The sequence below is a fragment of the Podarcis cretensis genome, assembly GCF_951804945.1.
Source record: "Podarcis cretensis genome assembly, chromosome: 8".
NCBI classification, from domain to species: Eukaryota; Metazoa; Chordata; class Lepidosauria; order Squamata; family Lacertidae; genus Podarcis; species Podarcis cretensis.
In genome coordinates, this window is record NC_137177.1 from 34,823,548 (window position 1) to 34,847,482 (window position 23,935).

At 47.7% G+C, this 23,935-nt stretch overlaps 2 protein-coding genes across 8 annotated transcripts in view; one reads left to right on the top strand and one right to left on the bottom strand.

Moving 5' to 3' along the window:
- Nucleotides 1-861: 861 nt before the first annotated feature.
- LOC307222972 (CYFIP-related Rac1 interactor A-like) lies at nt 862-23,329 on the bottom strand. Of its 7 annotated transcripts, none has more exons than XM_079988612.1 (13): nt 22,954-23,328; nt 14,855-14,939; nt 11,567-11,647; nt 9,211-9,290; nt 7,073-7,194; nt 6,609-6,714; nt 6,016-6,152; nt 5,610-5,687; nt 4,567-4,683; nt 4,206-4,285; nt 3,464-3,590; nt 2,862-2,932; nt 862-1,881 (listed from the first exon to the last, which is right to left on the bottom strand). In XM_079988612.1, the coding sequence occupies exons 4-13, from the start codon at nt 9,281-9,283 to the stop codon at nt 1,818-1,820; spliced, it is 975 nt and encodes a 324-aa protein (XP_079844738.1). In that variant the 5' UTR covers nt 9,284-9,290; nt 11,567-11,647; nt 14,855-14,939; nt 22,954-23,328; the 3' UTR covers nt 862-1,817. The 7 variants fall into 7 exon arrangements, with proteins under 7 accessions (XP_079844738.1, XP_079844741.1, XP_079844739.1 ...); XM_079988615.1 differs by lacking the exon at nt 22,954-23,328 and adding an exon at nt 22,047-22,222; XM_079988613.1 differs by lacking the exon at nt 11,567-11,647 and having other exon boundaries at nt 22,954-23,329.
- The window catches only part of HPCAL4 (hippocalcin like 4), a 42,104-nt gene continuing 36,083 nt past the window's right edge, over nt 17,915-23,935 (top strand). Inside the window, exon 1 of the mRNA XM_079988628.1 lies at nt 17,915-18,047. The gene's annotated coding sequence lies outside the window, so the exon portion shown is untranslated. The remainder of the gene's footprint in view (nt 18,048-23,935) is intronic.

Sequence of the window (23,935 nt, forward strand, 5' to 3'; positions counted from 1 at the left end):
AAATCCAGATTTTCCCCTCCCTCAAGTTGTGGCTCTAGCTTAAAACAACAAATAAATTACTTTTTTATTCATAGTCCAGTAGTCTCATATAGCCTCCCCCAACCAGGTACCTTCCACATGCTTTGAACTACAACCCGTTGGTCCCAGCCAGCACAGCAAAACATCTGGAGAGCACAATCTTGTTATTGATTAGTGGGTGAAAAGGGGTCTTTAAAGCCATTCATAGGCCATGATGGGCATTGAAAGAGGTGAATGGCCTTGAGATGCTAAACCCACTAATCAACAAAGGGACTGGTAATATTGTTTTGTTTTGTTTTTTAATCAAGAGTCAGAAATTAAGGAAATGTGGACCGTGCTCTGAAAGCTCTGAAGGATGAGTTTCCTGATTTGTAATAGCAGATGGTGAAGATAATATCGAAACACATCTACATTTTTAATCTTATTCAGGTGTGTGTGTATGCGCATACATTGCCCAGCTACATGAGCTATTAAGGCTTGATTTAAGTACTGACAATGTTTTGATTATGTATAATATCTCGATGTGAACCCTTTTTTCTGTTGTGCTATTATTTTGGATAAAGGAAAGAATGTGGCTTTTGTGCTCAGATCTGTGGGTCAGATTACACAACCACTTTAAATCTTGTCACTTTCTTCTCCCTATCCACCTAGATTACTCCCTACTCCTAACAAACATGTCTGAATAACGTGTTTGTGTGCACATGCACACAAATCTCACTTTTGATCACCTTTGCCCAAGCCTTGTTTGGAACATGAAATCATAATAAAAAGGGACCCCTCTGAGCATGTGCATTTTGCCAACATAGCAAAACAGACAACCAGGCAAGTCTCTCACACAACAGATTATTTTTTTCTTTTTATTTTATTTGACACAAAAATGTACAAAATAACAGGTGAGTGGATTTTAATTGTTTATATTAAAAATCTAAAAGGTGTGACTGAGCCATTTTGAATGGAATCAGTGTTGAAGATTTTAATGATGATGTCCACCATCATCATCATCCTGTATCAATCATCCTAGTCATTCCTGATCAACAGTCATTTCCAGACACATTATTTACATCTTAAACAGGAGAACATCTCTCCATCTTTCTCACTTAGCCCTCCACCCTCCTCTGGAGTCTGGGCTAGTTAAGGAGATCCATCTCTGGACCTCTCAAGAGTTTAGGAACAGACCATCCACCTGGTTCCAAGATGGTGGTTCAACCTCTTACCAGCTTGGGCCAAACCCTGCCCCCTTTGTCTCTCCTGAAGCTTGGTCAGACTCGATGTCAGCCTTTGAGGGCTGAGAACTAGACATGTCACATCAACATGGGTGGGACTGGGACTGGAACGGTGAAGAGGAATGGCCTTGGCAACATGGCACTTCTCTGGCAAAGCTGCACTTCTGCCAGAGTTGAACATGGAGTGTCTTGGGAGATGGGGCAGATTGGCACTGAGCTGGAAGGATTATCTCTCATAATTTTATATATATGTGTGTGTGTATGTATGTGTGCGCGCATATATATATATATATATTTATTTGTTTATATATATATATATTTATTTAAAATCTCCCCCCTTCTTTCTTTCTTTCTTTCTTTCTTTCTTTCTTTCTTTCTTTCTTTCTTTCTCTCTCCTTCTTCTTCTTCTTCTTCTTCTTCTTCTTCTTCTTCTTCTTTTACAAAATGACGAATATGATGGCCAATGGTTATTTATAGCAATATGTCAACATTAAAATTTCTGCTGAAGGTTCCATGGAGAAATCCCCTTCTTGGGTCTCTGGTGAATGCCACCCACCCCTCGACTGCAGGGGGTGCTCATTGCAGCAAGGCCCGGATCTGCTTGGATGTGGTGTCATCATTGAGGTGCCGGGTGGTGTACCTAGGAAGAAGCAGGGAGGCAGTGGGAAAGGGCATACCAGTTGTAGAGAAAAGGAGCCAATTGTGCTGGCCGCTGTGGGAACAGGTGCAATGCATGTCTAAGCCCCTGATCAAAGGTAAAAATGTGGGATTTCTTAGTAGGGACTAGTTTGGCAGAAAGGAAGCGTGGATATAGGGGGAGTTTGCCGGTGAGTAGAGGGTAGGAACCTGAATGCCCAGGTGTAGCCAATAGCTTAACCCCCAGGTGCTGTTGGACATCAACTCCCATTAGGCCCAGCCAACATAGCCAATAGTCAGGGTTGATGGTAGCTGTAGTCCAGCAACATCTGGATGGCCAAAGGCTGCCCACGCCTGGACTAAAAGGTAGGTTTCTGTGATGCTGGCCAAAGCAATTAAAGTGCCAGTTGTTGGGAATGGGGAAGACGCAGTGTCCCTGAACAGCATACAGTGGTCTGAGTGCTGAGAAACTGCAGCTCCCTTGATACCAAAGCACCGGCTGGTGGGCATGAGCTAGTTTGGAATCCAGGACTCAGGCCAGCCCCTCCTGTGTGATGCACACTGGAAGGGCTGCTGGCCTCAACTCCCCAGCTGTAAAATGGGAATAATGGTCTGCCCCACAGGATAATTGTGATGTGAGGGCAATGCACGAGGGAGTTCCTTCTGTGAAGCCAGGTCAATGGTCATTTAGTAACAGTCAACTTCTCCAGTTCCTGCCACAGCACTCCTTCAATAAGAACTGCTCATGTCTACAAAACCAATTTCAGTTTCTGAAAATCTTCCACGCTATCTATCTTCAACTCCAGCACATGCCTAGGCTGCCAAAGTCATCCCAGTGCAATCCTGGTGCTTGTGCAAGGTGTGTGTGTGTGTGCGTGTGTGTGTGCATATGCATGCGCTTGCAGTTCTTTTTTGAGAGTTGCAGCAGACGTTTTCTGGCTGCCAAAGCCCATTTCCTCAAAGGTGCCTCTTGGGCTGCCTTACCTCAGTGCATTCAGAAGGCCTTCTGTGCTGTTGGAAGGCTGGTCTTTCAAGACCTTGATACATCCTTTCATCTACCGGCATTAAAACAAACAAACAAAAAAACACCCTTGTTAGTCAAATTTCAAAGGGGGAAAATGTTGGAAAAGTGCACCCACTTATACTGACAACAGTCCCTTTGTCTGTGAGCAGATTCACGAGATTTGAGAAAGGCAAAATAGGGTCTTTCAGAACATGTGGATATGGGAGGTGCAGCAAGAGAGGGGGAAATCCCGCATTTAAACTGGAATGGAAAGTCCCACCCAGCGTGGTTCTTCTGATGCTTGGTTGCTCCTATGGATCTTTGCTCCTCCTTCCCTTTAAAAGCTAATTGAGGATCAATTGTCACTAAAAACACTGGAGGCTCCAGCCTTCCCCTACATGGTGCCCTCCAGGTGTTTTGCACTACAACACCCATCAGCCCCAGCCGTTAAGGCTATATTATTCTGAGGCTGCTGAGTTGTAGTCCAAAACATCAAGAAGGTCAAGGTCATCAAAGGCTGGCTTGTCAGCTCCCTGAGTTTCTCTGATTGATGTTTCTATATGAAGAGAGAAATGTCACTCACGTCAATTTTGGAGGTCTTGGCGAAAGCCCCCACAGGATGGACATGGTCATAAAGAATGATGACCCCCACCATCACCCGCATGCAGAAAAGAAGAGTTTCGGTGTTGGTGAAGCGGCTCCGATATTCCCTGTTGCAAACAAGAAAGAGCTTCATGAACAAGCCTCCTTGGACCAGCTGTCATGCCCCACATTTCCTTCCCAGCTTTCCTGGAGAGCTCATACCATGGTACTGCTTAACACAGCCTAAAGACTCTAAAAAGATGTGATTTCCGGTATGGGTCCCTTAAAGTCATCTAGTGGGTGGGGGCTTGCTACAGATGCCTGGGTCCAGAGGTCAAAATGCTGGTGACCAGGAACAGGGCCTTTGCAGTGGTTGCCCCTCTGATGTGGAATTCCATCCCTAGAGAGGCTCACCAGGTAAGTTGCTTTGCGGCATGTGGAAGGCTGACCAATCCCATTGTATGGTGGCCCTTGGTGACTCTTTGTTTACATTTTTGCACATTCATTTGATAATAATGATAATAATAAATGTGGTCCCAGTGGCCACTCCCAGTCATCAGTCTAGCAGCCACTTTCTGGATTAATTGTAGTTTCTGAGTACGGTAACCCCATATTTTTAACATGGGGTCTCAGTTTAGTCGGGTTTTAATTGTCAATTGTGTGGCTTTTTAGACTGCTGTACGTGTGCAACCCACTTATGCTCAGTCTTTGGAGCCTATAATCATGTAGGGCATTGTACTCACGGCGTTTCCAGCATCACCCGGCAGACACAGGCCATGGTGCTCAAACAGTCAGTCGTGTCCTCAATGGGAAGAGTTTTGTTCTGAAAGGAGACCCAGTTTGCATGCTGATTACCCCCTGCTCTTCCTCCCCAGGGAGAGAGCAAGCTGAATATCTGAAGGGAGAGAGGCAGCCCCAGTCCCTGTGCCACCACAGCACAGATTCCTTGGCGTGGGTTCTGCCCATCAACCCACCAGCCATTGTGCAGTGTTAACCTTGCATGAACAGCCAAGCAAGCCTGGACTTTGCAGCAGGCTGTCACTTTAAGGTGGTCTTGGCAACTCTTGCCTCTGTCTTCTCTGCGCCTTGGGAGGCATCACTCACCTCTGAAACAAATTTGGTCGTGGCATTGCTGAGAGTCTTCAGCATCGGGGTGGCCTCTGCGTAGAAGAGGGACATCCGGTTGGCCATTTCGTTGTTCACCTCACTCTCAGCGTCTAACTGCAGGGCAGGAATGGAGATCAGTTGCAGCAAAACGTTGCGGCATGGAGGGCTTCTGTTTAAGGTCCCAGCCACTCTACTCCATCAGTTTTTCATCGCCTCCCCACCAAAACCAGCCAACATTCCATGCCCACTGGGCATGCTCAGTCCTTACTAGGTTGTTACTGTTGTTACTTTTGTGTGGGTGGGTGGGTGGGTGGGTGGTAGAGGGTGGGCACCATGTTGCCCAGCCCCAGCTACCTTAAAATGTTGAATTTCTATGTTTATTTCTATGGACAGCTCTCATTTCCATCCCTGGGGACATTTAAAAATAACTTCTCAGTGTGAAACAGGAAACCACCTATCCAGACATGATAGTTCATTTTACTCTTTTTATATCTATATCTCTCTCCTTTTCCAGTCATTCCGTTCCATTCCCCCTCCCACTTGGCTTTCCGTTATTCTTTTTCTTGACAGTTAGAGCTCATCCACACTTTTGCTTGACCCCTAATTTGATTGTGTTGTGTGCTGATTAATTCTCCCAGATCCGAGAGCTTTTCTCACTGTGTCTTGCGAAAATCCGATCTTGCCTGCTGAATCGGATATGCAGAAAATCCAAAGAGTGATTTTGCTTAATTGAGCTTCAGTTCAGCAGGTAAATTTGGATTTTTGCAAGGTACAGCCATGGAAGAACAAGAAAAGCTCTTGGGCCAGAGGGAATTACAGTAATCAGTACCCAAGGCAATCAAAATATGGGTCAAGAGGAAGTGCGGATGAGCCCTGGCTCTCAAGTGAACATACTCTGTTTGCTCTGGCATCTCTGCACATTTACACTTGCATTGCAGCTTCGAGTTCCCACCATTCCTTTGCCATTAGAATTTCCATTCATTTTGCCCAGCCTGGGTTTTTACTCTGCCTCCCAGCGAAAGGAAGGCACCGTTCCTTACCTGCAGGTTGTTGATCCGGTTTCGACTGATGGTTCTTCTATAGTAGCTAAAATCATTCTGGATGGCAGGGTTGGTCATCTGGGAGACAGAGAAGGGAGACTTCATTCAGGGATGATGAAGAAGATGAAGCAGAAGACTTTTCTCCACATATGGGAGGGAAAGGGATGATGATGGGTGTGTGTGTGTGTGTGTGTGTGTGTGTGTGTGTGTGTGTGTTTTGCAGGCTACATCTGCACCTGTGCCAACCATCCAGAGTGGGTGTTGTGCAAAGTGCCTAATATTGTTCCACAGGAGCAAGAGTCAGAAGCCCCTGTGGGAGTTTTTTTTACTTGTTATTATGCTCAGATCACATTCCCTGCTGCCGCTGGACCAACCATTGTTGGCAGCTGCCTCCTCCCACACATACCTTGAGCTCGTCAAAACTGAGGGTGAAGTGTAAGATTTCTGCAAACTGTTTGGCGAGAGCCTGTTCCCTCTCCAGGTGCTGAGTCGGGGCGTAAGGTGGGCTGGTGAGAGCTTCCAGCAAGCTCCGCAAGGCATTCTCTGGGAGAGACAGAAGGAGGGAGATGGTTAAGTTAGGCAGCAGCCCCCTCACCCGGCCAATAACTGCACAGCTTGCAGGATTAGTGCAATTAACATTTTAATGTGAACCTGCCAAAGCTTTGCTTCTGGAACCAAAGCACAGCTTCTCCTTCAAAAATTCACACCAAAAACGTTTATAGTAATGAGAAGGGAATGCAGAAGCAAGTATTTGCGTGAAATCACCATAAGGAAATGCATTGTATTAGGGACAAATTGCCTCTTAAAAATGTATATGCTAAACAAAGCCATGTACCCAGATTGGCATATTAGGAAGAAAGACATTTTCATGTGGCTCTGTTTCCTTATGTTAAAAAAAAAAAGAGGTTTGCAAACTAATGTGGAAGTGGGTTGAACTGGACTGAAGATGAGAAGAATGAGAAAATGAGACTTGTTGCTGAGATGGGGGAGGGCACTTACCAAGTCTAAGGGAAAACTCATAAAACCGCTTCAGCTTTGCCACAAGGGGACACACGGCATTCCATGCCTTTTCTTGGAGCTGCAAGTCACTGGGGTTTTGGATGGCCTGCAATAAAGTAACACAAGATGCTAAGTTTTCTTCCTGAAATGTTAGCTTTGCAAAAGTACAAAAATCATTGTAGGGAGAGGGGGGGAAATCCAGACCACTTGCTAGCATTGCTCCTAGCTCTGGAATGTGGGGGTCAGCTTTGGGAAGGGCTCAGGTCATACCATGACGGTTATGCTCTGCCCTCCACAGTCCGAGGCAGCAATGCTTCTAAACACTAGTTGCTGAAAGCCACAAGAGGGGAGAGCACTCTTGTTCGCTTGCTGGTTTCCCACTGAATAATCTGGTTGGCCACTGTGAGACCAGGATGCTGGACTGGGTGGGCCACTGGCCTGATCCAGCAGGCTCTTCCTAGTACCTCTCTGATCTCTTGCCCAGCTCCAGTGTAGGACTGCAGTTCCGCCAGAATGGTCTGCGCCTCCTCTAGGACAGCGTTCACCTGGTTCCACACAGCTGTCTCGGCTTCTGTGGGCTGTGCATCTGCAGTGAACCCCACCCAGAGAGAAAGGGAGAGGTCAGGACACTCGTGCTGCAGGACACTTTTTCAGCCCAGCCCCAGGGGGAAGGGAGGGAGGGACACTGGGATGGCTTGCTTGGAATGAGGGGGTCCAAGAGCTCCCTTGGCCTGGTCAGGGGTTGGGGGGGCAACCCAAGGAATGTCAGGGGGACCAGGGGAGTAGCCATTTGCAACCAGAAAGTTCTGCCTCCCCCCAAACCCCTTGGCATCATGGGCAAGGCTTGTTGGGTGTACCCAGGTCACGTTGTGCAACCGCCTGGGGAGGGGATGAGGTCTTGGGCTGCCCCCAAAGAACACTGGGAAGCCATGGCCCGGCCTGTGAGCTGCAACAGAGCCCCTCTCTTGCATGTTTTTCTATGGGAAGCCCACAGACCACCCTTACCGTCTGTAGCCCTCCAAACATTTTGGACTACAGCTCCCATGAGCCTCAGCGAGGGCTCATCCACAAATGGTTAAAGAGTGGGTTTCCCCAAAGAAAACGGCCAAGCAAACTGAAAACCACTTGGATGTGTGCCTAGAAAGCATGGGAGAAGCAGAAAACCTCCCAGACATGTGCTTCCTTGCCACAGGACAAACGTCAATATGGACAAACCCTGACTCATACAACCATGCTGGCTGGGGCTGGTGGGAACTGTAGTCTGAAATATCTTAAGGGCAACAAGCTGGGGAGGGCTGCCACAGACCTTTGGCCCTTAGCTGTACCGGGAAAATATTAGAAAATAAATATACAGGAGGACCAAAAAGAAACCACAAAGTATAAAAAACAAAACACTAGGAGGCCCTAAACCAATGGCATCCTAGGCAGTGAGCTGCCCCCCACTCTCCTCCCCAAAGCAGGGCTTCAGGGCTGTTGGCCTGCCTGTCTGGCCTTATCTAGGTCTAATTCGTCTTCCATGCCTCTCTCCCCAGACGGCATACCTTCAGCAGTCCTAGGGCCCAGCAGTTCTCATGCACACACAGAATGGGAGCTTGAGAAGGGGGAGGGGGTCAGGCACACAGAGCCCACCTACAGCAGTCGAGGTCCAGGCTGGTGTCTGCTTGTGAGGAGGTGTGGCAATGTGCCATTCAAACCCTGAAAGTTAATTGTTTGGCAGTGCTGCCTGGACACTGCAGGGCTGCTAAATGCCTCTTCACTGAGAAGCTAGCACAACTCTAACAAATCCTGGAAATGTGGCTGCAGTCAGGCCGTCACTCTGGAGGAGATGCAGACTGCTGCCGGTAGGACGTCTCCAAATGTGGGAGCTTCTGAGCGCTTTGCTGGAGCAGAAGCCTTACTTTCTGGCTCATCACCCTTCCCTTCAGAAAACAACTGTCCACTATCCAGGGTTCTGAGAAGGTCCACCAATCTCTTCCCTTGCCCCACCTCCTTTGCTCTCAGTGTGATTGGCTACTGCCCTTTCCCACTGCTATATAATGATCATCTTGCCAGAAAGAAGGCATTGCACCTGCAACAGAAGCATATTTCTGCTGTGCACAGCCCAGCAGCCATTATCTTGTCTGGTTGCTGACTCCCTCCTCTGCCTCTCTAGATCTCACCCTGAAGCTTCTTGGGGAATTCCACATGGCAGTTTATTGCTGACTCGGTGCTGCTCATTCAGTAATGTTTTTGCAGCATCCACATGACACCCACCTCACAAAAATACTGTCCCATATTATTCTCCTTTTTAATATGGAATTTTTGTTTTGTTTTTTACCATATCCATGAGAAATCTGGTAAGTAAATAACTTGTGGAAGTGGTAAATCTGGATAGGGACATGGGATGGCATTTTGGTGAGGTCAACATTGTGTGGATGCTGCAAAAAAACCATTTGTATGCCTGAGCAGCACTGAATCCACAAGAAACTGCCCTGAGGATACAAGCCCTTGCCTCTACACCTCCACACAAAACGAAATAAATCAATTTTAATCATGAATTAAATCAATGAAAGAAAGTAATGAATGAAAACAAAGGCAAAAAAATAAAAAAATCCCTTCTCACGTTCAAAGTCAAGGAAAAAATTAGGGCCTTGGTCAAGCTCGTTATAAGTCAACACTTTAAGAAGGTTCCCCATGTGCTACCTGCAAGAGAAGAGACAAGAGGGAGAAAAGCATGATGGGTAGTGAGGTGGGGAAGGAAGGAGAGGTCTGTGGGAGAATGTCACTGGGAAAGGTGCCCCTTTCTGGGTAGCAGGAAGAGTCATTCAGCAAACAATTTCTACATTCAAATAGGACCACTAACCAGACGTTACGGCTTATTTGGCTGCAAGTGCTTGGTGATAAGGTGAACATGCCCACAAACTTTGTAGCATTCAGAGGTATGTTTTAGTCAGTTCTCAATTAATTGGACCAGTCTCTGCCAGCCTGGTTCTTTCCTGGTGTACTGGACTACAACTCCCATCAGCCTAATGGAGTAGTAGCCCAAAACACCTGAAGAGAACCAGGCTAGTGAAGGCTAGACTAGAGGGGAAGAAAATAAACAACTGTTGGTGGTCCACGTTTGAGTATAGAGAGGCCCACCCCACCTCTTCCTGCCCCTGAATGGAGATGTGCATTGACTGATGGGGAGGAAGACCAATGATAAGGAACAGAGGAGGACAAGAGTCACTGTTCTCCAACCAGATTTGGGGGCTAAGGGGAGCGTGGTTGTTCAACAGGACCTATGGCTGGCAGGTTTGGGAGAGTCTCACCAAAGGTTTAATTTATGATGGCAGCCAAAGCATTTGCCCACATAGGGGCTCTATTTAGCCATCAGGCCTTCGTTCAGCCCACACATTGGCACAAGTGTCAGTCATGTTTGCTTAGCAGGACCCAATAGCCTTGGCGGCCATAGCAACAGGCCAGAAATGCTGCAGGGCCTTTGTGAATCAGTCCTTACCTCTTTGGAAAGGGAACAACAGACAAAGCCCTGCAACAGCTTTCCCCAATCTGGTGTTCTCCAGATGGTTTGGACTCCAATTCTCATCAGCCTCAGTATCATACAGATATGCTGCTGGGGCCAATGGGAGTTGTAGTGCAAAAAATCTGGAGGGCACCAGGTTGGGAACACAGAAAGGGCATAAGAACAGCTGGCACGAAATGGTTTGCTGCTGCCCAGATCAGAGGCTGCCTTTTCTTTTCCCTCTTTGATGAGTCCAAGATGTCACTGACCCTAGAGTTTGGGGATTAGACCCATGAGTTCAAGGCCCAAATCTCTCCTTGGCTATGAAGTTCCTTGAGTAGTTTTGGACAAGTCTCTCAAACCCTGGCATTCCTTGCAGGTGTATTGTTTTTAAAATGCTGTTGATTTTGTTTCTGTGTTATTGATAATTATTTTATATTATTTTATGTATGCCACTTAAAAGATTTTTATTATTATTAGTCAGTCTATGGATTTCTTCTGAAGAAAGAAATATTGTGAAGACAGTCAACTGTAAAACACTTGGCAAATGTTTGAAAAGTTGTGGAAATTGGCCCTCAGACAGAGAAAGATATTTCTATCCAACTCCTCTTGGAAACAATAATACTTAATATAGTCCTTTTAAGTACTCAAGAGTGATTCAGATACACTTTCACAGTAATCCTTTAACTGTTTCTTCCAGATAAATTAATATCCACATATTACAGATGGAAATTCCAAGGCCAATAAATAGTAGTCTGAGTGTGGTGAACACAATTTGAAGGAGGGACTGCCCAGTTCTCAGCTCACACTTTAGTTACCACACCTGACTGGGAACACCAGGGCATGTTGGATGTTGGACGGGCTGGTCACAACTAATATTCATCCTATTGCTTTCAACAGGAAAAGTGGAACTTAACTTTCTATGCAAATAATAATAATAATAATAATAATAATAATAATGTATTAATATTCCCTTCCTAAGTCCCACTTTTGCAAGGTTAAAGTTCTTCTTAGGCTGTGTACACATGATTGTCTACTCTGACCCTAGTGCACTCCCACTGCTGGTGTTTGAAGCTGTGTACACATGATATTAGCCACAATCCATATCTATTCTGAAGCTTCCTGTGAAAGACTGTGGTTTGATGCATCTTCCCTCAAGCCAGCTTCCACCCCATTCACTTTGCAGTTCAGCAAAGACAGCTTGGGGGAGGGGCCAGTTCCCAGGATTCTCTGGGAGCAGCCATGGCAGCTAAATTGCAAATCTGTAGTGTAGTTATGCCCAGTCTGTTACAGTGTCTGGTTGTCACTGCCTGCTGCTTCCCAACAAAGTCTTCTTATTTTTTTAAAAAAGTATATTGCCACCACCTCAAATATTTATATAGTAAAGTGTGACCCCCAAAATTTGTGGAGAACAGCAACTCCTTCTGTCAGTAATCACAGACACCACCCCCGTCCCTCCTTTGCGCATGGGACTTACTTTCAAAATCCAGGAAAAAATGAGGACAGTTTTCTAAATCTTTGCCCAATACCTTTATCAGGTTGCCCATGGCCAGCAGACCTGAGCGGGAGAAACAGAACAGAAGATGGAAGAAAACAACCGAGGCAGAGAGAAATAAAGAGAGATTGAGAGAGAGAGGAAGAGAAAGGCTGCAAGAAAGCTCCTCTGAGCACAGAGTTCCTCTAGAGAAGAAGGAGCAGCTCATGTGGTACCTTCCAGGTGTGGAACTCCAACTCCCAGCAGCCCCCATAGCCAATGGTCAGTGAGGGTGGGAACTGGGAGTGAGGGAACTTCTGGAGGGCACCACACTGGCTTCCCCTACTCAGAAACACTGGTCTTCAGTTGAGGGGTCGGAGCCCACAATTGGGTCACACGGCCTGTTCTAAGGTGGGTGGCAGCAGCACCACTTCCGCCATGTAGATGTATGCTACAAAATTCAGAAATGGGTGTTTACTGAGAGCCCCTTTTCCAATGGGGTCCCTGTCCATAGCCCCTTTCTGGCCCAGTGTAGATCCTCCTCCTTCTCAATGCTTCTCACCACCACCTTTCTCCTTCCTAAACCATCCCGCCCACAGCACCCTTGGGAAAGCAGGACCTCCCAGCTTACCTGCTTCAGAGAGAGCCCTCTGTCCTCAAACAGGTCCTCTCTGAAGGGCTTGAGTGAGTGAAGAGGGCACGTGTCACTGCTGCTGCTGCAGGCAGCTCAGCTCTGTCTGTAAATCTCATTGCAACCTTGTCTGTGTGGAAATCCCACAACCACTTCTATATTTTCTATTTTGGACTCCCAGAGGGAAGCAGAGTGTGCTGTGCTGCACCTCAGACTTCCTGTGAGAGCTTTCTGCGTGCTTCCAGAGCCCTCAGCCTCCACTGGACTTCCCCTTCCTCCCAGCTCAGCAGCAGAACAACCGTAGCTCAGCAGCTTCAGTTCCACCACGCAATGCCTACAGCAGGACTGGGGAGCCTGTGGCCATAGACATCTTTGCTGGACTACGACTCCCATCATCCCTGGCCATTGGCCATGTTGGCTGGGGCTGATGGGAGCTGAAATCCAACAACATATGGTGGGCTACAGATTTTCCCACCCCTTGACTAGGGTATGAATGGGCACTCGTTGCCAATGAGAGACCACAATCTGATCCTGGCAGTAGCCACCCACTAGTCCAGTTTGCTCTCCTAAAGCTCTCTACTGGGGCAGCTCTAGGTTTTGGGTAAGGCACTTTCAGTGGGCCCTCTCCTCCACAGCATGTCTGCCTGCTCACTTTGTCCTCTCTTTCCAGGCCCAATCCATACAATCACCCAGAGGGAAAGCACAAGGCAGCACTGAGGGTGCTGTTGCTGCTGCTCCTTGCATGCTCAGAGGAGGCAGGTGACAGCAAAGAGGAGTTGCAGCAGGGCTAGGAGTCTCCAGAGAGTTGCAGTGGCTCTCCCTGCAAGTGTGCGGGCCTTGGCAAGTGCCCAACAAGGTCTATCCCTGACACCGTACAGGGTGATGTGAAGCCTTTCTTGGCATCATTAACAACAGCGACCCTTTTCAGTTCCTTGTGACTTCATGTGAGTTGAGCCTGGTAGTCATAGATTAAGACCGGCCTGGGACTGGGAGAAGGGTCTGTTGCACTTTGGATAAACAGTGAGCCTCTTGGTCAATGACCTGTCCTCCTGATTGGCTCTCTGCTCTCTGCTTCCTTGCTACTGTGCACCAATGAATGCTTTGTAAGCCTGACCTAACCATACAGCGAATGAAGCAGTAAAGACTTGATGACTGCAATACACTCAATGTGGGGCTGCCCTTGGGCCTTGTCTGGAAGCTCTGGCTGGTGAAAAATGCTGCAGCTAGACTGTTGGTGGAGACAGACTATTGCCAGCACATAACTCGTATTATGCCCATATGCTACCAGACCAACTTAAAGGTTATGGTGTTAATTTACAAGACCCTTAACAACTTGGGCCCAGGACACTTAAAAGAGTTATAACTTTTCCTGATCATGGAGGTCTTTGAGGGAATCACTGCTAGCAACCCAATGTAGTAATTGGTAATTACAGAGTTAAATATTGTCTCCAGTTATTATGGGCTAAGAATCAATCCTTCAGTTTCTTCTTGTGGTTACTTTCATTTTCCTGTGTTAGCCAGCTTGTGGATAAAAAGCCACTTGTTTTGGGCCTACAAAGTGAATATCCTTGCTTTATCTGTCTATATACATAGAAATGTAAAGTGTTGTCATGCTCTGGAGTTTGTGTGGCTTGCCAATAGACAGCCACACCAACCAATGGGCCTGCAGCAAGGTTTAATGGAGGACAGGAAACACATCACACAGCAGTTTAGCAAGCTGCTCTGTAAAGCACTTCACTCTCCTTTAAAAGGTGGTGGGGCCTGGGGTGAGCTTGGGTGGGGGAGGGTGTGCAGAGTGAGCTGTGAGAGAGCACAGGCAAGGGCATGGGTGAGGTGTAAAGCGGGGGTGTGTGTGTGTCAAGTGTGGGGAAAGGACTGTTGGCAAAGGGGCAGGTGGAGTTGGCAAGTGGAGTGAGCAGGGGAGGCAGCCCCTAGCATTAAAGAAGAACTTAGCACCATTTGTGGCTCAGATATGCATGGCTTGTGTCTCTTAAGGGCCAGGCAGTCCATATTGTGGGCCTGATTCTGTGGAACTCCCCACTAGTTGAGATCTGACAGACCCCTTCTCTACTGGACTTCAATCAAACACTTCTCAAGGACCTTTCTATTTTAGCAGGTATTTAAATAATTGTACATTATTCAAGTGTATTTGTCCAAGTTCATTTATTCAAGTTATGTTTTTATCTGTGATTTTGGTTTGTGTTAAACTGATATACGAGGAAGTGTTTTATTGGTTTTTGCAAAAACCTCTTTGTGACAATCTGTGGTGAAAGGAGGTCTGTAAATATTGCAAATAAATAATAAATAAGTTGTGATGTGGCAGAATGGATGGTTATAATTTCAGATTGCAAATATCAAACTGCAGGTGGGGGAGGGGAGTTGTCACATTTTAGAAATACTTATTTGCACCCCCAAACTCATGTTTTGATTGCAAGTTCTTTACATAAGAGTATTCTTTTTATTAAAAAAATATTATGTTCCATCTGATGTGGCACAGTGCACTCCACTCCCTCAGGATTCTGCCACCTTGTTCTGCTACATGTTTAGAGGAAGACCTGCCTTTACACTTGATTTTCTAGGCCTCACCCAGCACCCTCTGAACTCTAAGACTGGATAGGTCCCTGCATCACACAAGCAGCAAAGGGGGCTGTATTTTTTACCTCAGTTTGTGATGCTTCAGTAACCTCTACAGCAAGAAGCAGGCTTCTGTAGGGTTCATAAAACACTTCATTAACTGGGAGAATCCTGCAGCATGAGAGAGAAGGGGGTGGGGGGGGAGAGAAAACGCACTGTTAGGCTTCCAGATTTAGACCATTCTCATGAGCTAAGCAATTCGCATTCAAATTGCTGATCGAAGGTGCCTGAAATGAAGCTGTGTCCTTGATGGAAACCTGGAATTGTGAAAACTGAACCCCATGCATGCATGCCAGAGATAGGGAGAGAAAGTATTCACTTCATCAAGTGCATTGCACAAGAAGGAATGGAGAGGGTGATGACCAAAGGCCACAGTGTGGCTCTTTGACCACAGAACAAGTCATTTTATTCCCTCACATTGCCACACGGGCCAAGGCAAGCATTATTCAGTAGAAGCATGAAGTACTTCTTCCATTCCTGGAGTTATTCTGCCATGGTGGTTCATCCCTCATGACCTATCAGTTTACTATTTGGATACAGTCCATGAGGAGGTCCCCCACATCACATGCCCCATTGGGATGAATGGCAGGTACACAGGGGCTTGTTATAAAGGGCCGAGGCCTTGTCTTTTTATCTGTTCCTAAGGGCCTGCACTGGCCATTCCAGCAGGCTAAAAGGCATTTCCTTCCCAGCAGTAGCATTCCCCTAATCTCTGATGTTTTGTAGCCAGCTCTAGCTATGCAGGGGTCTTTATGCATTTAGAAAGGCACTGCTGTCCAGTGGCGTAGCGTGGGTTGTCAGCACCCGGGGCAAGGCAAGTAATTTGTGCCCCCTAACCCGTGGATTTGCGCCCCCTAACCCTACCCCTAACCCCCAGATGTTGCGCCCGGTGCGGCCAGCCCCCCCTGCACCCCCCACGCTACGCCACTGCTGCTGTCTATATCCACATGTCTAGAGGTAAAACAGGACAAGGGGAGAGAAAGGCTGAGCAGAGTTTTAATCCACATTCACACAACAATATCCAAAATGCATATGTATCCAATATTACAAAAGACTCCTGTTTGGTGCCCTGTTTCTCAAACTACCTTCACACTGATCAGAGCCCTTAAGCTGATCCTGATTTGTCTCTTACCAACAATTTTGTATAGGGTAAATATATCCCTGCCCACTGCTCCCCCCCCCCGCTTTGCCCTGGTGTGTACACAAACAAAAACAAATTGAAGCCATGTTGATGTGAACAACTAGCAGGGAAATTGCTGTGAAATTCACCCCCCTGTCAAACTTCAGTGCATTATCACCCTCAGTCTACTGCTTCCCACCCCCCTTTGCTTCTGGCTGGCAACATTTTCCTCACCTGTCGTGAACAGGTCATTGGAACTGTTCACTGTGGACTCAAGCTGCAACTTTCCATACAACTGTTCAGCCTCTGGAAGCACAACATGGGCACAACATGTTGTAGCGAACAGTGAATGCTTGAAGAAGCCACTTGCTGTAAACTCTGGCCCAATCCAGGCTGGGGTCTGTGTTTGCTTTACCAGGCTAGCACCACTGCCCGCCGTTTCCTCTTTCTTATCCATGTCTATTTCTCCTCTGAATAACTTTGAGATTCCTGAGCCTCCCCTTCCCAGATTCAGTAGCCTTCTCCTATGGGAGCAGCTGTGGAGAGGGCAGGAGAGACGCACTCTGCAACCGACTTGAAGACCTGCCCTCTCTCTTTCTCTTTGGGAAGTTCTGGAGGAAGAGGCAGAGTTTTATCAAGCTCCCCAGCTGCAAGATCATGGCTTGAGTGGGAGGTTAAGCTCTGACCACCAAGCAGTTCTTCTGCCCGTTCTCCTGATAATGTGTACAGCTACTGTTGCTGCTAACATCACCAGCAACAAACCCAGCCACCTTGCCGGGGTCCCAGCAGTTTAATAGAGCAAAACAGAGCTTTAGAAAACTACACACACATATGCAAATATTTATGCAAACACACACAGAGAGACAATTCAGAAACCTTTTGTAACCATTCAAACCACTAGGATTTCAGAGGTCAATTAAGGATACTGGGCAAGTGTATCAAAAGAGAGCTGTCCTACGCACCTGGCCACCCAACTTTGTGGTACATCAGCTTGTCTTCTGCTCTGCGCACCCCCCCCCCTTGCAGTGTGCAGAATGGCGTCTAAATCTCTCTCCTGATTAGTCTTCTCAAGAGCTCTTTACTGCTACTTGACCTACTCAGACTGAGCAGCTGCTCCAAGGCAGTCCCTACAAGGCCCACCTTGGAGGATCCCCAGATGATGCATGGGAATGTACCAATGTGTGCACAGACAGGATGGACCTGTTCACAACATCTGAAGGTCCTTGACTGCAAAAACCCATTTTGCCAGGTTCAAAAAGGCTTCCACTGTCTTGTTTCATACCACAGAGCACTTGCTTCATGAACCTCAACCCTTGAACTTTATCTGCAGCCTGGCTGAAAGTTAGCTAAGTCCTTCCTGGCCTTTCCTGAGCTTTTCTTCAGCTTTTGCAGAAAGTGGTGGCGGCAAGGGTTGGTTGCTTCTGACACCATGTTTCAGTAACTGAGCAGAGGCAGGTCTCATTTTTCAAACTGCTTTATTTCTAGGCTCACAGACAATGCTGTCCCCTCCTGATCATTTCTTTCTCTTTTCACATTCTACTCCAGACCTCTTGCTGGTGTAATATAGCATTGATGAAGGTTACTGCCAGGGCTACATCCATAGAAGTCAGTGGCTCACAGCAAATATCAGGTTAAAATCTTCTTATTTTCTTTTTAAAACCACCCTCATTGATTGGGGGGAGGGAGGAAAGGGCAGCTAGGCCCAGGGTAGTGCCAGGGTTCTTCCAACACATTTTTGTAACATTCTTCTATGCAACCAGTATCAGGAGCTGTGAGGCTTGAACCAGGTCAGGCACTGGCTCCATGGGTTGGAGGAAGGAACCAGAGGTAGCTCCAGTGGGGGCTATGCACAACGTCCCAGAATCCTCCTGGGCCAGGGAATCAGGTGACAACTGAGGGCCAATCCACTGCTATTGCTACTTTGAAGTTCCCAGTTCTTCTCATTTCCCTGAGTCTGGGAAATTCATTAGCAACGTGAGCAACTTCCTTTTTCTCTGCAAGCCTGCTGGTCTTCTTCAGCCTCCCGTTTCCTGAAGGTGTGTGCCCTGCAGTTTCAGCACCTAGCAGCAAACTTGTAAGAAAGACCAGTAGATGAAGAGGTAAGCCCTGGCTGCAGGTTCTTCACAGTTCTTTGTAATTTTAAAAAAGAGAGGGCTTGTCCACGGGTCCGAGCGGTGTTCCACTTGTCACATGCTTTCTAGGCATGGCTCCGAGCAGTTTTGCCGTTCCCCTGCTGCTTTGCCCTGGAAAACCTTCTTTTTAGTACTAAATCAGAGCAAATGTCAATTTGGAGAAAACCCAACCAACATTTGCTCCAGTTCAGTGCTAATTATCAGGTTTTCCCAGGGAAGTGTGGGTGAGCCCAGAGAGTGTGGAATAAGAGGGTGGGGGAAATGCAGGCTAACACTTGGGTAAGGATGACATCTTGTGGACAATGCAAAAAGGCATGCACACCTAGGACACACAGTTTTAAGCTGCTGTGTGAACTTAGCCCCAGATGTGTCTTAAGATCTATCCTAAACTGCCTCTGCTGCAGGGTGAAGTCACTGAGGCTGGTGGCTTGGCCTGCCTTTCGTTCCCCCTCCTTTCTGCACAAGCAGTGTCTCTTGTGAAAGTTGAACAGTAAACTAATGATCAGTTTATTTGCATTGTTTACAGTGATTTAACTGACTTCAGGGGCTTGTGAGGGGGGAGAGTGTCTTTAAACATGCCATAAGGCCAGACATGCTCTGGTGAGTCCTTTGTGGTCCCCATTCTGAAGGGCACAAGGAGGGCTTTCAAAATAGAAATTTGCTTTGGTTTTTCAATTTCCTACATCAGTACAAAATGGAGGGGAACTACACAGACCCGCATTATGCATGCTCAAATGTTAATGGTTCTGTGCTCCTAATTATGCCAACTTTTAGGAGGTTGTTGGGGGGCTTCCGAAATGCGTCCATGGTGCAAAATGAGCCCACTGGCAACCTTGCTCATGAGAAAATGGTGTGAGTGGGAGCTGGAAATGAGAGGGAAGTAAAAGGTACTCTGAGAGAGGTGCTGGGGCTCATGCAGCTTCCTAGCCCTCAGTTCCAGTGCATGTGAGCAAGCCAAGTGGTGAGACATTTTGCACATGCTCAGAGCACTCTTGTCATCTGAAAAGGGGAAACAGAGCCAGGAGCTGCATGCAGGTGTTGTGACTTGGTCCCAGATCTCTCCAATGGGGATGCCTTTGATAATTGCTTTGATCAGGGAGAGACGTGGCTCAGTGGTGAAGCATCTGCTTTGCATGCAGAAGGTCCCAGGTTCAGTCCTCAATCGCATGTCCAGTTAGGGCTAGGAGAGAACCCTGCCTGACAATTTGGAGAGCTGCTGCCAGGCAGCGTAGACACTACTGAACTACATGGAGCATTGGTCTGACTCAGTATAAGGCAGCTTCCTGTGCTCCATTTTGAGTCAAGATTGACAACGTGGAAGGTATTGTGACCCCTTGAATTCACTAGAATTTGGAAAGGGATATACTGACAGCCTCCCTAGTGAGAAGTAGGACCTACTGGTTGCACCTGTGACCTTTCAGGTGAGGAGTCTGTCTCAGCCTCTCACCTGTTCATCAGATTCCTGCAATGGACACTATCCATGCATTGCCGCCATAATTCATGCTTCTGTTCCAGTTTGCTGTGCTTGTAAATGCTTGGTGGCTTCCTTTGCTGGGCACCATCTATGGGGATTTTGTGAAGTTTCCTTCTGTGCTGCTTGGGATGTCTCCCTTCACCTGCACCACCCAGTTCTGACCAGCTGCCTGGAACCTGCTTCCTTGCTCTAGATCTTGCCCTGCTTCTGGTTTCACTCTGTTCTATGTCCACCTTCTCTAGACTTTGCCAACTACCTTCTGTGCTTTGCAAGGGGTGAGGAGATGCAGGAGTCAGCCTTTGGGAGAGGAGAACCAAATGTTTTGATCCAGGAAGGTAAATTCTGGAGGAAGCAGTCTGTCCTGAGAGCTGGGTAGAGGAACACAATTCATGGTCTCTGCAGGGGCTTCTAGATGGGGACAATATTATAAACTGGTTGTTCAGATATCACAGATGAGCGACTGGAAACAGGTTATGGTTTTGGTTTTAAAAAAACTTATCAGAATTCCCTTCAAAAGGGTGAATGTGGATTAAATGGGGTGGGGGACACAGGCCGGCATTTTGATCTGATGGTGTCAGGTGGAATGCATGAGGAGCAGACATCCCACAACAAACCCTTGTCTGGAAGCACACCACATCATAGGTTTTATGCCACCCAGGTTTTCTTGGTCTGTTTTACACACACACACACACACACACACACACACACACACACACACCCCTTGCCTCTGGCAACCAGCGCTAAGATGGGAGAATGGCATGCATTGCCTTGTCACCCCTCTGCTTCTCCTTTCCTGCTCTGCCAAGGAGGAAGGGAGTATTTCAACTCAGAGGCAAATAAATTCTGCAGGTTCACACCTAAGTAGTTTGGGAAGGGGGGTGGGTTGGAGGAGCAAACTGACTGCTCACAGTCTGAGACCTTCCCAGTTCACTGTCACCGTGCTCTGCAGCCAAATCAGGCAAGCCTACACTTTGCAGCCGCCACCTTCCTGCACCTGGTGCTCTCTGCAGCTGTGCTGGCTGCGTTCCTTTGCCCATTAGGGCAGCAAAACATTTGGAGGGCACCAGGATGGGGGATCAAGACTGACCAAGATGGTGCCCTCCAGATGCTACAGTTCCCATCATCCCTAATCATTAACCATGCATGGATTTGGACTCTGAATTGTTTGGAAGAGGGAACCAGCTTTGGAGAAAGACTGGCTTCGAGGGTAAAGGAGGGACCTGGCTCTGGGAAGAGGGGAAATGGCATTAGTGGCTTGGATCCTCAAACCCTGGAGATCTACTGCCAGTCAATATGGACAGTACTGAGCTAGATTGGACCCAGTTTAAGGCAGCTTCCTCTTTTTCTATTAAATCAGCCCTTCATTCAGAATCTTGAGTTCCACTTTGTTTGATACCAGGAGGCAAAGGCTCCAACTCCAGGCCCACCGAGCAAAGCCTGGCACCTTCCTCCAATGTGTTGTGGACCAGCCTTTGCTGCTACCTCTTCATCTCCATCTAGGAGCATATGCTTCCTCTGGTCCAAGATGTGCAATCAGGTTTTGCTCATTGGGGCATCAAAATCCTTTGCATATGCTGTTGGGGCCGTTTTGCTTCTTGTCTAGGAAAGCGCCTAGTGCCCCAGATCTCACGTAGCCAACACCAAGCCTGAATCATGCACCTTGTTCTTCTCACCATATCAAGCGAATGCATGAAGGAGACCAGAGTCTGAGATTCTGCTCTTGTTTCCAGACAAAGAATGGAAGAGGGGGAAACTACAGAGGAGACCACTCAAAGGCTTCAAGAGGTTGTGAGAAAGGAGACACAAAGCTGGCTGTGGAAGGAACACACTCATTCAAGTTCCATCAATGAGTGACCTAAATCAACCCCAGGCAGGCCTTGGATTTTGAGCAGATCTGTTTCCCCCCCTTTTTTCCTTAATGAGTTATCCCAAGAGAAGATCCCATAGTGTAGATTTCACTGCAGCATCTATAATTATCCTCCCAAACAGAATCTACTCCAGACATCCAACAATTATTGAGTGGTTACGACCTATTCCTAGGGGCAGTTGCCTGTAGCCTTCATCCAACTGCGAGGGAGATGCACCTGGAAAGCTCTTTGCACATATGAACATGAGCATCCAAATGACCTTAGCAACCACCTGGTCCGGCCTTCAACAGGGGACAGCTCAATGCTTCTAAGGGTATGGAGGCAGCTTGCCTATCCCCCACACTTCAGAGGAAGTCTCCCTTCTAGGAACTAGTAAAGAGTGCTGGGGGGGGGGGTGCAGTTTGACAAGGGAGACCAAACCTGAATCTTCATTCATTATTACAGAATAGACAATAGACTCTCTATATCTATCTGCTCAGTATCCTAGGACACTTTGACCTCTGTCTGGACCAATGTCAGTGGGAGGAAGACAGAGCTGTACAGGTGAATTTATATGCTGACACACTCTGATAAGTCCATCCCTTTCCCAGGTTGCAATAGTCACCCTTTCCGATACACACTCACCGGTCAGCAGCATCACTTGCAAGGTAACCAGCACCTTGGACCACCTGGGTACCGATTTATGGGCAGAACTTCTGGACAAAAGCCCATTGCACTCCAGCACCAGGAGCTATACCCTTCCTTGGCCAACACACACAAAAGAATCTCACTGAGCAGACCCAGCTATTTTTTAATCCCCCCCAGAAGAGGCAGAGAGAGCCATGTGCTACCGCTGCCGCTGGCATCTCATTTTCTGCGACTGCAGGCAGGGAGGGGGAAAAGAAAATTCCGCAGGGGGCTAAGGATGAAGCAGCGATGAGTGCCGCCTTGCAGGAGAGGGGCACAGGCACAGCACATCTCCCTGCGCTCCACCCATTTCACAGATCAGAGAGAGACCGAGACCCTGGCCTTGCGCGGCGCAAAATGGGGAGCGTGCTCTTGCTTCCAAAGGCAGCGGCTACCCCACAGCGCCGTCCCTGCCTGCACATGGGAGACACGGAAGGGGACCAGAGCGCCTTTGCTCAGCGCCCGACGGCAACAGTAAACAGGGTGTGGGTCGGGAACAGAGCGCTGAGGCTGTGCAACCCTAGAGCGAGATGGTGCCCAGGTTTTCAACATAGAAAGCCAGTGGGCGAGCAGGTGGCGACCTGCATAAAGAGAGCTCAGAAAATCTACTGGGGAGACCCTGACCCCCACCCAACTCAGCAGTTCTTCCCCCCACCCTCCCTGTCACTGTGTAGAAAGGGTGCCCCGGCCGCCAGCCAGGAAGATTCATGAGAAATCCTGTTTTGGACTGCTCTGGAAATACCAGGTGCTCATATGCATCTTTTGTTCTTGCAAAAAAATAATAATTAAAATCTCTATTTCAGTTCGTCTGATTCCGTCCTCGCACCCCTCCTCCTCCCCACTTGCCAATGGAAGAGACACCCACCTTTCTGCCGAGGACGACAAGGCAAAGCCAGAGATCTCAGAAAGACACGCTGGGGAGGATGCAATAATATTTCTCCCAATCTTCTGCAGATCCTTGCTTGTGCCTGGGCAGAGTAGCCCCTTTGCAGAGAGAGAGAGAGATTGCAGAAGGAGCGCTGCCCTCCCTGTGTGTGTCAATCCAACGAAGGGAGCTTTGCTGGTGCAGCTGCTGCTATCAGTATAAAATGCATCACAAAGACCACCATAGACCACTACTCGGCCCCCTCCCCTCCTTCTAAAACATCTGTGACGTCTGCAGTGCAAGGAAGCCAGGGCAGATTAACCCTTGCCTTGCTGTGCCAGGCCCTCTTTTCCTCTCTCTCTCTCAGTCTCAAGAGCCAGGCAAGGGAAGCCTGGGTTCAGGATATGGAGAATTGGAAGGCACCCAAGAGGTCATCCAGCCTGTCCCTCCTGTCCCAGACAGGAGCTGTACGCATAACAACCCCAAATCAGAATCTTGGTTAAAGGGAGATCTGTGGCCTGTTGTCAGTGTTTCACTCGGGGTGTAGCCAGGATTTTTGTTGGGGGTGGGGCAGCCCAAGTTGTTGAGTTTTTCTAGGCACAGCTCTGGGATTTAAAGCTCCATGTCCAAACAGTTTTGTTTTTTGTCCCAGTGCTTTCCCCAAGTAAAACCCATGTTTTACTGCTGAATCCAGTCTTCTGTAGATTGTCATTTTCTCCTATTCAGCACTAAAGAGCAGGTTTTCCCAGGGAAAGCACCAGGTCAAAATAATAAAAATGCTCAGACCCAGAGCTTTAAAGTGTGGACCTGTGCCTGGAAAGTGTGGCACAAAAGGAAGTCTGGATGAGCCCTATGTCTCATTCATTACTTATATTTTTGGGAAGGGCTGCAGCTCAGTTGCTTCTGACCAAAGAGGGTCCATTTAAGTCTCAGAGCTTATATTTTTCATGAGTTTGTCTAATTCCCTTCTTAAAACCACCAG

What these genes read in the sequence shown, in the direction of transcription:
- LOC307222972 (XM_079988613.1), bottom strand. Translation starts at nt 9,283, where the DNA reads ATGGGGAACCTTCTTAAAGTGTTGACTTATAACGAGCTTGACCAAGGC. An exon ending in CTGGGCAAGAGATCAGAGAG is followed by an intron (nt 6,715 to 7,072) that starts GTACTAGGAAGA and finishes ACTTTATTGCAG; the next exon opens with GCCATCCAAAACCCCAGTGA. An exon ending in GGCCTTCTGAATGCACTGAG is followed by an intron (nt 1,882 to 2,861) that starts GTAAGGCAGCCC and finishes GCTTCTTCCTAG; the next exon opens with GTACACCACCCGGCACCTCA.